Source organism: Salvelinus fontinalis, chromosome 8, assembly GCF_029448725.1.
Source record: "Salvelinus fontinalis isolate EN_2023a chromosome 8, ASM2944872v1, whole genome shotgun sequence".
Lineage (NCBI taxonomy): Eukaryota > Metazoa > Chordata > Actinopteri > Salmoniformes > Salmonidae > Salvelinus > Salvelinus fontinalis.
The window spans coordinates 5,717,759-5,732,723 of record NC_074672.1 but is presented as its reverse complement, the minus strand read 5'-3'; the positions used below and the strand labels follow the sequence as shown (position 1 = coordinate 5,732,723).

General features: G+C 41.1%; 1 protein-coding gene across 1 annotated transcript in view; it reads left to right on the top strand.

The window, feature by feature from the left end:
- LOC129860421 (cadherin-related family member 1-like) overlaps positions 1-14,965 on the top strand; it is a 95,301-nt gene that overhangs the window by 51,293 nt on the left and 29,043 nt on the right. The window contains exons 12-14 of the mRNA XM_055930809.1: positions 5,211-5,363; positions 13,912-14,076; positions 14,875-14,942. Coding sequence (XP_055786784.1) covers positions 5,211-5,363; positions 13,912-14,076; positions 14,875-14,942 — 386 coding nt within the window. The remainder of the gene's footprint in view (positions 1-5,210; positions 5,364-13,911; positions 14,077-14,874; positions 14,943-14,965) is intronic.

Sequence of the window (14,965 nt, the reverse complement as noted above, 5' to 3'; positions counted from 1 at the left end):
CTGACCACAAGTACACCACTTCTAACCACACTTACTGAACCACACAACTACTGACCACAACCCCAATAACTGACCAAATCACACAACTACTAACCACAACTACTGAACACAACCACACAACTACTAACCACAACTACTGAACACAACCAAACAACTACTGAACACAATCACTGACCACAACTACTGAACACAACTATTGACTAAAACTATTAACCACACAACTTCTGACCACAAACAGACATCTGACGACACAACTACTGACTACAAATACTGATCACAACAGCTGCTGCTCCTCAAACAGTGGTTGATGCGTGGAGTGCAATACATGTTCTTATATGTATTTCTCAGCTGCTCATATGAAGCACAGCTCTGCTATGAAACTGAAGTAGCATTAAAAAAAATGAACCAGCGGAAAAGTGGCCTCCATTCGCTATTCAAGTGTATACGGAAGTCATTAATTGTTCCCCCTGCCCCTGTTCCTGCCCATTTGATAATGGGGCCATTGTAAATCAAAAGTATTTATACATATTAATAAAGACAAGATTATATTGAGGATAGTCTGATGGGTGAAAATATGATCACTTGATTAGAGAACAGCTGTGCAGCGTGAGGCAAGAGCACACACTTTTTTTCCTCAAATCCTCAATAGACTATAGTTCCATCATGCAGCCCATATACTGTATGTTTTGATTACTAAGTCATTCTAAGGTTTGTATCATTCACAACTAAAGTTGCCAAAAAAAAATGAAATCTAGTGTATAGGACCTGTTTCAAATGATCACTTTTACACTCAACATAGCCACTTCATATGCACACTTCACATCAACGCGCTGTGTAGATATCAATAATAAGTGATATCTGTCTCGCTGCAGACTACACCACTGCTGTCACCCTTACCTCCAAGCATTTATTCAAGTTGGATAATCTTTTGATGCTGACAGCAGTCACACCATTGAAAAACACAGCTTCGACTGAAGCCTACAAAAGCTTATTTCTGCTCTTTTCCCGCAATCCATCAAACACATTTGGTGTGTTATCATAGTGGTCTCTGACTTGTGGTCAAACTCGCTCAGGTGGAACAAACTTAAACTCCCACCTTTTTTCAATGATGACTTGAATGTCAGATTTTCTTCACAAACATACTTCTGAATTTAAAAGTAATCCTATTTTTTTAAGGTATCTGTAATCTGATTAGCATCTTTTTGCTGGTAACGTAACGGATTACAGTTACCGTTTTTTGTAATCCGTTACTCCCCATCCTTGACTACTGACCACAACTACTAAACACAACTACTGAACACAACCACACAACTACTGAACACAAGCACTGACCACAACTACTGACTACAACCACAACTTCTGACCACGACCACACAATTGCTGACCAGACAACTTCTGAACACGAATGACCGCAACAACTGACCACAAAAACACAGCTACTGCGCATAACTACTGAGAACAACTACTGACAACTATTAACCAAACAACTACTGACCACAACCACTGACCACAACCACACAACTCCTTACCACATTAACACAACTACTGACAACAACTATTGAAAACAAAAACAAAACTACTGACCACAATTACTGACCAACAAAACTACTGACGGACACAACTACAGGCCAAAACTACTGACCACATCTCCTGCCAACAACTACTGCCCACAACCACACAACTACTGATCACAACTACCAAACTTCTAACCACAACTACTGACCACATCTCCTGACAACAACGACTGCCCACAACCACACAACTACTGACCACAACTCCACAGCTACTAACCACAACCACAGTAATACAGAACACAACTACTGACCACACTTACTGACCACACAGCTACTGAACCACACAACTACTGAACAAAATGACTGACAACTGACCACTACTACTGACCACAACTACTGAACACACAGCTACTGAACCACACAACTACTGAACAAAATGACTGAGAACTGACCACTACTACTGACCACAACCACTGAACACAACCACCCAACTACTGACCACAACTCCACAGCTGCTAACCACAACCACAGTAATACAGAACACAGCTACTGACCACATTTACTGACCACACAGCTACTGAACCACACAACAACTGAACCATGAAACTGAAGTAGCATTAAAAAAAATGAACCAGCGGAAAAGTGGCCTCCATTCGCTATTCAAGTGTATACGGAAGTCATTAATTGTTCCCCCTGCCCCTGTTCCTGCCCATTTGATAATGGGGCCATTATTAATATGTATAAATACTTTTGATTTACAAAGACAAGATTATATTGAGGATAGTCTGATGGGTGAAAATATGATCACTTGATTAGAGAACAGCTGTGCAGCGTGAGGCAAGAGCACACACTTTTTTTCCTCAAATCCTCAATAGACTATAGTTCCATCATGCAGCCCATATACTGTATGTTTTGATTACTAAGTCATTCTAAGGTTTGTATCATTCACAACTAAAGTTGCCAAAAAAAAATGAAATCTAGTGTATAGGACCTGTTTCAAATGATCACTTTTACACTCAACATAGCCACTTCATATGCACACTTGCTCCAGTATGAGAAAAATATCCTTTCTATTTTATTCAGCTAAGTTCAATTATTTTAAATTATGATATTCTTGTCTGCTAAATGAACAAGCCTACAGCCTATGGCATGGCCCACAGCCAGATAACATACAGTAGGCCAACTCATATTCTGACACAGATATTTTTGTTAAAAAAACAATGCCATTCGCGGCTGCTATGGGTTCTAAAGGGTTTTAACATGATTTTTGAATGACTACGTCATCTCTGTACCCCACACATACAGTTGTCTGTAAGGTCCCTCAGTCGAGCAGTGCATTTCAAACACAGATTCAACCACAAAGACCAGGGAGGTTTTACAATACTTCGCAAAGAAGGGCACCTATTGGTAGATGGGTAAAAATAAAAAATTGTAGATTTTAAATATCCCTTTGAGCATTGTGATGTTATTAATTACTTGGATGGTGCATCAATACACCCAGTCACTACAAAGATACAGGCGTCTTCCTAACTCAGTTGCCGGAAAGGATTTCACGATGAGGCCAATGGTGACTATAAAACAGTTATAGAGGTTAATGGCTGTGATAGGAGAAAACTGAGGATGGATCAACAACATTGTAGATACTCCACAATAGTAACATAAATGACAGAGTGAAAAGAAGGAAGCCTGTACAGAATTTAAAAAATCCAGAACATGCATCCAGTTTGCAATAAGGCACTAAATTAAAACTGCCAAAAATGTGGCTTTTTTTTTTTTACTTGACGTCCTGAATACAAAGCGTTATGCTTGGGGCAAATCCAACACAACACATCACTAAGTACCACTATTCATATTTTCCATCATGGTGGTGGCTGCATCATGTTATGGGTATGCTTGTCATTGGCAAGGGATAGAGAACTTTTTAGGATAAACAGAAACTGAATAAAAATAACCACAGGCAAAATCCTAAAGGAAAACCTGGTTCAGTCTGCTTTCCAACAGACAGTGGGAGACTAATTCACTTTTCACCAGGACAATAACCTAAAACACTAGACCAAATATACACTAGAGTTGTTTACCAAGATGACATTTAATGTTCCTGAGTGGCCTAGTTACAGTTTTGACTTAAATCGTGTTGAAAATCTATGGCAAGACTTGAAAATGGCCATGATCATCAACCAACTTGACAGAGCTTGAAATATTTTCTAAAATAATAATATGCAAATATTGTACATTCCAGGTAATGAAAGTTCTTATAGACTTACCCAGAAAGACTCACAGCTGTAATTGCTGCCAAAGGTGATTCCAATATCCACTCAGGGGTGTGTATACTTATGTAAATGAGATATCTCACCTTGTCCAAAAGAGATTTAAATGGTTATCAAAACGTCACACCAGGGTAAGTTTACACGAAACACAGCCCTTATTTCAAGTGTTTCTGAACTTCACCTTTCACCAGGACAATAACCTTAAACACTATACCAAATATACACTGGAGTTGCTTACAAAGACAACATTGAATGTTCCTGAATGGCCTAGTTATAGTTTTGACTTAAAGAGAGATTAACACGCGTATCAAAATGTCACTCCAGGGTAAACCTACACGAAACACAGCCCGTATTTAAAGTGTTTAAAGTGTTTAAAGTGTTTAAAGTAAAATTCCCTATGGGAAAAATGAATCGTGGAAAAACTATTGGAACCACTTCCTGTCCATGTTTGATTTTCAGAATAATCCCAATGTCATGTATGTCAAAAAGACACACCTGGATTCAGAATTTGACCGGATATGGACAAAACTCCAAATATGCATTAGAAATGGTCTGTATTCTCTAGAATACGTATATCGAAAACGTGTCAAGTAAAGATATCTCCTGATATGGACCTTTTTCGCACAGTGATATGTTGTGTTTGTCCCAAAAGTTAGTGAAATTGTTGTACCAGTTTAAATGGGAAGTTCACTCATTTTTGCATTCGGAAATTTTCAGACCACTAGATTTTTTCCACATTTTGTTATGTTACAGCCTTATTCTAAAATTGATTCAATTGTTTTTTCCCACCTCAATCTACACACAATACCCCATACTGACAAAATAAAACGTTTGAATCAATTTTGAAATTTGAAATTTGGGCAAATGTATAAAAAAAAATGAAATATTACATTTACATAAGTATTCAGACCCTTTACTGAGTACTTTGTTGAAGCACCTATGGCAGCAATTACTGCCTCGAATCTTCTTGGGTATGACGCTACAAGCTTGGCACACCTGTATTTGGGGAGTTTCTCCCATTCTTGTCTGCTGATCCTCTCAAGCTCTGTCAGGTTGGATGGGGAGCGTCACTACACAGCTATGTTCAGGTCTCTCCAGAGATGTTGATCTGGGCCACTCAAGGACATTCCGAGACTTGTCTCGAAGCCATTCCTGCGTTGTCTTGGATGTGTGCTTAGGGTTGTTGTCTTGTTGGAAGGTGAACCTTGGCCCCAGTCTGAGGTCCTGAGGTCTCTGGAGCAGGTTTTCATCAAGGATCTCTCTGTACTTTGCACCGTTCATCTTTCCCTCGATCCTGACTAGTCTCCCAGTCCCTGACACTGAAAAACATTGCAAAATATTCAAAATGTACACCAATTGCTCATGTTGTAAGCTTGGTTAAGCTGGTGGCATTAGCACTAATGAATGTCTCTTGGGTTGTGTGCTGCAGGGGTCCAATGCTAAATTCAACCTCAGACTTGTTGGTCCTGGGCGGATGTTACGGGTGGTTCCCCAGACTGTGCTCAATGAGGCCCAGGTAACCATCTTAGTGGAGGACTCTGCTGCCATGGACTATGAGAAATTCCATTTCCTCACCTTCAAGGTCTGTCTGTCTGTCTTTCTGTCTGTCTATCTGTCTGTGTTAAAGTTGAGTCTTATGTCTCTACAAGATCCCTACGCACTGCTATCTATTCATTATTCACACATCTGATACCAGTAATGGTTTGATGATAAACAAAATCAATAAAAATCTGAATCTACACAAGAGATTACATAGGGCGCTTTCACATATCCCCTTATGATTTGGATCCTGGAGCATTTGGTACCCTGAACTGTGCTTTAAAGCATGTATGAAACACAAGCTAATCTTGGCTGAAACTAATCCTGGACCTGTGTGAGTAGCGGGTCTAAGATCCAGGACCAGAGTACCAGGTATTCTCACAAACGCTCCAGGAACCGAACAATTGTAGCCAATTTCATATGTGAAAATGCTCATAGTTGTGAAATTCAGTGTGATGCATGTACTGTTTGTTGCTGAGTGGGATGATGAACATCAATATTTTTTATGCATACCAGTAAACGGGTGTGATCGGTCTACAGTGGTCCCTACAGCATACGCTCAAACCGGTGCGATTAGAATGTCTATTCATGATTGACACAACAGTCCGTTTTTGAGCTGGCCACACATTTTTTTCACAGAAACACTTTGCACAAACAATCTTTACATTTTTGTATTTCCTAAATGTGAGCAGTTTTTTGGGGGATGTAGCTGTTCAGACATTCACTGAAGTAACAGCATTCTTATCCAAATCGGAAAATGTAGGCCACCTTAGTCCTAGTGCTGGCTGAGGAAAGAGTGAGCTAACACAAGCGGTCAAATTTAGCTAACTCTCAGCTGACAGAATCCATAAAATAAATTAAATAATAGCAATTACTATTTACAATGTATTACATCATGGGTGAGCTCATCAGTGATCGAAATAATTGCGTAAAACCTTTTCTAAAAGTCTGAAGTCATTTGATGGTGGCCAGAGTTTGTGCATGCTGCCATGTTTGTTTTTCCGTGTCAAGAAAATGTGACAAGATGAGTTGGGTCTGTTTGCAGTATGCATGTTGAGAAGGGGAACTTAGCTAACAAGCAATTAGCTTAGCATTAGCTCATCATATAATCAGTACAACCTTTAAAAAAAGTATTTTAATACACATCACATGCGTCCATTACAATGTATTCAAGAATCGGAATGCAAACACAGCAAGATGGCGCCGGAGAAGAAGGCAGACATTTTACGCTCCCCCAACAGTAACTTATTTTTTTTACTATTTTTGTACATAATGTTGCCGCTACCGTCTCTTGTGACCGAAAATAACTTCTAGACATCAGGACTGCAATTCCTCACCACGAACTAGCAGAATCCCTTTTCTTCTTTCACGACTCTGACGAGCCTGAGGCGGAGGATATAAGGCTCCCTCGGGAACAGGATCAGAGCCCCGTGATCTGCAGGAAGAGGAGGTGGAGAAAGAGAGTCCAGAGAGCGGGCTGCCTGCAGAGAAGTCGGAGGTGATCGAATAAACCCCCACTTCCCTCAATTGTGCTAGCAAACATGCAATCTTTGGACAATACAATGGACAAGTTATTGGGAAGATTAAACTACCAACAGGGCATTAAAAACTGTAACATCTTATGCTTCACGGAGTCGTGGCTGAACGACGACAATATCAACATACAGCTGGCTGGTTATACGATGTACCGGCATGATAGAACAGCGGTGTCTGGTAAGACAAGGGGTGGCGGTCTATGTATTTTTGTAAACAACAGCTGGTGCTCAATATCTAAGGACGTCTCGAGCTATTGCTCGCCTGAGGTAGAGTTTCTCATGATAAGTTGCAGACCACATTACCTACCGAGAGAGTTTTCATCTATATTCTTTGTAGCTGTTTTCATACCACCACAGTCAGAGGCTGGTACTAAGATTGCATTGAATGAGCTGTATTCCGCCATAAGCAAACAAGGAAACGTTCACTCAGAGGCGGCGCTCCTAGTAGCCGGGGACTTTAATGAAGGGAAACGTAAATCAGTTTTACCACATTTCTATCAGGATATTAAATGTGCAACTAGAGGGAAAATAACTCTGGACCACCTATACTCCACACACAGAGATGCATACAAAGCTCTCCCTCGCCCTCCATTTTGCAAATCTGACCATATTTCCATCCTCTTGATTCCTGCTTAGAATCAAAAATGAAAGCAGGAAGCACCAGTGACAAGATCAATAAAAAAAGTGGTCAGATGAAGCAGATGCTAACTACAAGACTGTTTTGCTAGCACAGACTGGAATATGTTCCGGGATTCCTCCAATGGCATTGAGGAGTACACCACATCTGTCATTGGCTTCATCAATAAGTGCACCAATGACGTCGTCCCCACACTGACTGTACGTACTGTGGTATCCCAGGAGGTCTACCCCGGGGGATGGTAATAAAGGGGAGGTACGTGAGGCGACGTTTGCTCCCTCTGCTGGGACTACGGGAGCTGGGAATCCCGACACGGACAGCTCTAAGTTGAGGAAATTAGAGGAAAGTGCCAACCAGCCGTGGAGGCCAAATAAAAGGAGCACAGAGGCACACCGAGGGAGAGAAGGGGGAGAGACTGACTCCAAGCCACAGTAGAGAAGACGGACCCATCCGCTTCTGTAATGACTTCCGGGGCCTGAACGAGGTCAGTAAATGTGATGCCTACCCCATGCCCCGGGTGGACGAACTGATCGACCGCTTGGGGATGGCGAGATACGTCAGCACCTTGGACCTGACGAAGGGGTACTGGCAGGTGCCACTGGCAGCGGCTTTCCGGGAGAAGACTGCCTTCTCCACCCCTGGGAGCCTTTCGGGCTCCACGGGGCACCAGCGACTTTTCAGCGACTCATGGACCGCGTCCTGCGGCCGCACAGTGAGTACGCCGCTGCTTATCTGGATGACATAATTGTGCACAGTGACAGCTGGGAGTCACATCTTTGTAGGTTACAGGCCGTGGTGGATGCACTAAGGGATGCAGGTCTGACCGCGAACCCCCACAAGTGTAAGCTGGGCTACGTCGAGGTGGAGTACCTGGGCTATCAGATCAGGAGGGCAAATGTTAAACCCCAAGATTGAAAAAAAATTGCTGCCATTAGGGGATGGCCGGTCCCCCGAACCAAGAAGCAGGGGAAGTCATTCCTGGGGTTAGCAGGGTACTACAGTAGATTTGTACATAACTTTGCTGCTATAGCTTCTCCCCTCACATACTTAACAAAGGTACGACTACTCCAGACGGTGCGATGGACGGAGGACACAGAGGCGGGGTTCCAAGCCCTGACGGAGACCGACACCAAGCCACAGTAGAAAAGAAGGACCAGGCTAAACCTAAGTGATTTTCTTTGTTATGTTTAATTTCTGTCTTGGTAAAGTTGTTTCTGCAGACTAAAACCTCCCTGTCTCTGTGAAACCATGGATTACAGGCAGCATCCGCACTGAGCTAAAGGCTAGAACTGCCGCTTTCAAGGAGCGGGACTCTAAACCGGAAGCTTATAAGAAATCCCACTATGCCCTCTGTATGCCCTCCGATGAACCATCAAACAGGCAAAGCATCAATACAGGACTAAGAACAAGTTGTACTACACCGGCTCTGACGCTCGTCGGATGTGTCAGGGCCTGCAAACCATTACAGACTACAAAGGGAAGCACTGCCGAGAGCTGCCCAGTGACACATGCCTACCGGACGAGCTAAACTACTTCTATGCTCGCTTCGAGGCAAATAACAATGAAACATGCATGATAGCACCAGCTGTGCCAGAAGACTGTGTGATCACCCTCTCTGCAGCCAATGTGAGTAAGACCTTTAGACAGGTCAACATTCACAAGGCCACAGGGCCAGACAGATTACCAGGACGTGTACTGCGAGCATGCGTTGCCCAACTAGCAAGTGCCTTCATTGACATTTTCAACCTCTCCCTGTCCGAGTCTGTAATACCAACATGTTTTAACTATGTTTAATTATTATGATGATTAAATTAATCCTGAACAATTGACTCATTCGCAATCTTGGGGCACCACAGAAAAGGTTTATTTAACGAGTTACCGTTTTCCAAGTTAACTATTACAGATATAAATACCTCTCACATTTCAGTCATCAATCTGTCATTAATAATACATTGTTTACCTTTTATCAGTCTCATTCCAAATGTCGCAAACTCTTGGAAATCTGCATGAACCCTAGCATAAATTATGAATCAGCGATATACCAATTCGCTTAACTTCTCTGGGATAGGTGGGACGCTAGCGTCCCACTTGGGCAAAATGCAGAAAAAATGTAGCGAGCCAAATTCAAATATATTACTATAAAAATCAATCTTTCATGAAATCACACATGAAAGACACCAAATTAAAGATACACATGTTGTGAATCCAGCCAACATGTCTGATTTCAAAAAGGATTTACGGGGAAAGCACACCAAACAATTATGTTAGCTCAGTACATAGCCACAGAAAAACACAGCCATTTTCCCAGCAAAAGATAGTAGTCACAAAAAGCAGAAATAGAGATCAAATGAATCACTAACCTTTGATGATCTTCATCAGATGACACTCATAGGACATCATGCTACACAATACATTTATGTTTTGTTTGATAATGTGCATATTTATATCCACAAATCTCGGTTTACATTGGCGCCATGTTCAGAAATGCCTCCAAAATATCCGGAGTAATTGCAGAGAGCCACGTCAAATAACAAATACTCATCATAAACTTTGATGAAAGATACATGTTTTACACAGAATTAAAACACTTGTTCTTAATGCATCCGCTGTGTCAGATTTAAAAAAAAACGTTACATAAAAAGCACACCATGCAATAATCTGAGACGGCGCTCAGATTTAACAACATTTATCCGCCATGTTGGAGTCAACAGCAATACAAAATTACATTAAACCTCTTTTTTGTTTGCGAGTTTTGTCCAGTAATCCGAATGCTTAAAGTCCAGGCTAAAAGTTTTTAAAAAGTACAATAAAAGTTTAAACATGCCAAACGATGTTTAAAATCAATCCTCCGGTTGTTTTTGTCATAAATAATCAATAATATTTCAACCGGACAAAAGCTTCGTCAATAGGAAAGGAGAAACAAGAAAGGCGCGTTCCCGATCATGGCTGATGTCTGGAAATTTCCACTGGCCTCTGATTGAAAGTGCTGTAGCTCCCTCATTTTTCAGAGTAAACGCCTGAAACAATGCCTAAAGACTGGCCACATGTAGAGGAAGCCACAGCGCTCGTGAACTGGGTCCAATGGAAAAACAGCCTTTCAAAATAATAGTACTTCCTGGATGGATTTTCCTCGGGTTTTCACCTGCCATATCAGTTCTGTTATACTCACAGACATTATTCTAACAGAAAGGAGCAGCACAGGGTCATTCTTACAGCATTACCCATGTAGCAGTTTAGGAGTTCTTGCTCAAGGCCACAATGGCAGTATTGGATCGCACCAGCCCTGGGTGTAGTATCTTTCAAATACATTAGATAGCTGTTCTTGATTAAGCTTGACTGGCACAATAAAAGCAATGCAATAATCCCAGTTGCCCATCTGACAGTCCATTGTTATGTGGTGGAAAGCAATCTTAATGAAAGTCTTCAGACCTCAGCTATCTGCACAAACTAATGCTTAGCCTTAATTTCAGAAGGCTAACACAATATTGTGGTGTGAAGGAGTCCTGGGCTTGAACCCCCGTCAGTAACACCAACAACCACTCCCAACAGATTTTCAGAATAAAATATATTTTTGTACTATAATGAAAATGGACTTACAGTTGAAGTCGGAACTTTACGTACACCTTAGCCAAACACCTTTATACTCAGTTTTTCACAATTCCTGACATTTAATCCCAGTAAAAATTCCCTGTTTTAGGTCAGTTAGGATCACCACTTTATTTTAAGAATGTGAAATATCAGAATAATAGTAGAGAGAATGATTTATTTCAGCTTTTATTTCTTTCATCACATTCCCAGTGGGTCAGAAGTTTACATACACCCAATTAGTATTTGGTAGCATTGCCTTTAAATTGTTGAACTTGGGTCAAAGGTTTCGGGTAGCCTTCCACAAGCTTCCCGCAATAAGTTGGGTGAATTTTGGCCCATTCCTCCTGACACAGAGCTGGTGTAACTGAGTCAGGTTTGTAGGCCTCCTTGCTCGCACACAATTTTTCAGTTCTGCCCACAAATTTTCTATAGGATTGAGGTCAGGGCTTTGTGATGGCCACTCCAATACCTTGACTTTGTTGTCTTAAGCCGTTTTGCCAGATCTTTGGAAGTATGCTTGGTGTCATTGTCCATTTGGAAGATCCATTTGCAACCAAGCTTTAACTTCCTGACTGTTGTCTTGAGATGTTGCTTCACCGTGCTTCACGGTTGGGATGGTGTTCTTCGACTTGCAAGCCTCCTCCTTTTTCCTCCAAACATAATGATGGTCATTGTGGCCAAACAGTTCTATTTTTGTTTAATCAGACCAGAAGACATTTCACCAAAAAGTATGATCTTTGTCCCCATTTGCAGTTCAAACTGTAGTCTTGCTTTTTTATGGTGGTTTTGGAGCAGTGGCTTCTTCCTTGCTGAGCGGCCTTTCAGGATAAGTCGATATAGGACTTGTTTTACTGTGGATACAGATACTTTTGTACCTATTTCCTCCAGCATCTTCACAAGGTCCTCTGCTGTTGTTCTGGGATTGATTTGTACTTTTCGCACCAAAGTACATTCATCTCTAGGAGACAATGCGTCGTCTTCCTTATCGGTATGACGGCTGTGTGGTCCCATGGTGTTTATACTTGCGTACAATTGTTTGTACAGATGAACGTGGTACCTTCAGGCGTTTGGAACTTGCTCCCAAGGATGAAACCGACTTGTGGAGGTGTACAATTGTTTTTGGCTGATGTCTTTTGATTTTCCCACGATGTAAAGCAAAGAGGCACTGAGTTTGAAGGTAGGCCTTGAAATAAATCAACAGCTACACCTCCAATTTACTCAAATTATGTCAATTAGCCTATCAGAAGCTTCTAAAGCCACGGCATCATTTTCTGGAATTTTCCTAGCTGTTTAAAGGCAAAGTCAACTCTGCATATGTAAACATCTGACCCACTGGAATTGTGATACAGTGAATTATAAGTGAAATAATCTGTCTGTAAACAATTGTTGGGAAAATGACTTGTGTCGCACAAAGTAGATGTCCTAACCGACTTGCCAAAACTATAGTTTGTTAACAAGAAATTTGTGGAGTGGTTGAAACATGAGTTTTAATGACTACAACCTAAGTCTATGTAAACTGCCGAATTCAACTGTATATTTAGAAGACCTCTTATGAGATGTTGTGAATATAATTAATGTGGTATGAATGATCCTGCAATATTCATAAAAGTGTCATAATTGGTTTCAAAAAAGTGTGCCTTACAGTGGCTTGTGAAAGTATTCAACCGAAATGGCATTTTTCCTATTTTGTTGCCTTACACCCTGGAATTAAAATAGATTTTTGGGGAGTATCATTTTATTTACACAACATGCCTAACACTTTGAAAATGCAAAATATATTTTTTTGTGAAACAAACAAGAAATAAGACAAAAAAACTGAATTTGAGCGTGCATAACTATTCACCCCCTGCAAAGTCAATACTTTGTAGAGCCACATTTTGAAGCAATTACAGCTGCACGTCTCTTGGGGTATATCTCTATAAGCTTGGCATTCTTCAAGGCAAAACTGCTCCAGCTCCTTCAAGTTGGATGGCTTCTGCTGGTGTACAGCAATTTTTAAGTCATACCACAGATTTTCAATTGGATTTAGGTGTGGCCTTTGACTAGGCCATTCCAAGACATTTAAATGTTTCCCCTTAAACCACTGGAGTGTTGCTTTAGCAGTATGCTAGGGTTATTGCCCTACTGGGAGGTGAACCTCCATCCCAGCCTCAAATCTCTCGAAGACTGAAACAGGTTTCCCTCAAGAATTTCCCTGTATTTAGCGCCGTCCATCACTCTTTCAATTCTGACCAGTTTCCCAGTCCCTGCCAATGGAAAAACATCCCCACAGCATGATGCTGCCACCACCATGCTTCACTGTGGGGATGGTATTCTCGGGATGATGAGAGGTGTTGGGTTTGCGCCAGACGTAGCGTTTTCCTTGATGGCCAAAAAGCTACATTTTAGTCTCATCTGACCAGAGTACCTTCTTTCATTTCTTTGGAGAGATTCCCATATGCCTTTTGGTGAACACCAAACGTGTTTTCTTATTTTTTTCTTTCAGAAATGGCTTTTTTTCTGGCCACACTTCCATAAATCCCAGCTCTGTGGAGTGTACGGCTTAAAGTGGTCCTGAGGACAGATTCTCCAATCTCCGATGTGGAGCTTTGCAGCTCCTTCAGGGTTCTTTGTTCATTTCTTTTCACCAATTTGGCCTATTTTGTGTTTGACCATTACATGAAATCCAAATAAAAATATATTTAATTTACAGGTTGTAATGCAGAAAAATAGGAAAAACGCCAACAGGGGACGAATACTTTTGCAAGGCACTTTTTGTATACCTCTTCATATGAAGTATGAATGACTAAGGGAATGCCAAACTTGTGTGACTGACAATTTTATTCTCTTAGCTTCTTGCCGTGGAGATGGACACACCAGAAAGATTCAGCGCCACAGCGGACATCGTCATACATCTTCTCGACACCAACGACAACGCTCCCAAGTTCTCTTCCGTTTACTACATCGCCAGAATTCCAGAAAACTCTCCCGGCAACTCCAATGTTGTGTCTGTGACCGTAAGTCTCACCCCATTCCCATTCTATCCCACCTAAAAAATACATCCCAAAGCCCATGTACGTCATTCACTCTAGGCGAAGGCATGGATATTTGTGCAAAATTATGAATTGAGACATCTATTCTCTAAATATTGGGTTAGAATAATATGTAAAAACATGTAGATAAAGCAAGGGGAGGTAAACTGCCAGATGGCTCTCACTTTAATTTTGTTGTGTAATACAGTGCCTTGCAAAAGTATTAATCCCCCTTGGCGTTTTTCCTATTTTGTTGCATTACATCCTGTAATGTAAACTCCGACCATGTCCTTTTTGCCTCCATGGATCAACTTACCTTTTTCTGCCTGTTCCCATAAGCATTTGCCGATTGGCGTGTAGGCTATTTGGCACGTGTACAGTTAGGCATGCCAAAAAAACAATAGGCCTACAACACATATTGTAAATGGCTTCTAGCTTCCCATGCAGAGGCTACTTTCAGTCCCTAACACTGAAACGAAATAATATAAAAACGAAATAGAAATGTTTTTATGCAACACGAAACTAAATAAAAACAACTAAATCACCTCTGGAAACAAACTGAAACTAAATAGAATTTAAAATAAAAATCTAAAAACGAATAGAAATAAAAACAAATACAAAATCCAAAAACTATAATAACCTTACTTTACAGTGTAGGTGACCTCATGTTATTGTCTACCTTGATTACGGGATTTGGGCGTCAAGAAACGTTGGTGTCTAATCAAATGTATGTCTTGTTTTGTGTTATTTGTCTCTCTCTGTCTCTCTCTCTCACACACATAGGCAACAGATCCAGATTCAGGCTTTTGGGGAGAAGTCAAGTACTCAATCTACGGCTCAGGGGCTGACTTGTGAGTAGTCTCTCTCACTCTCT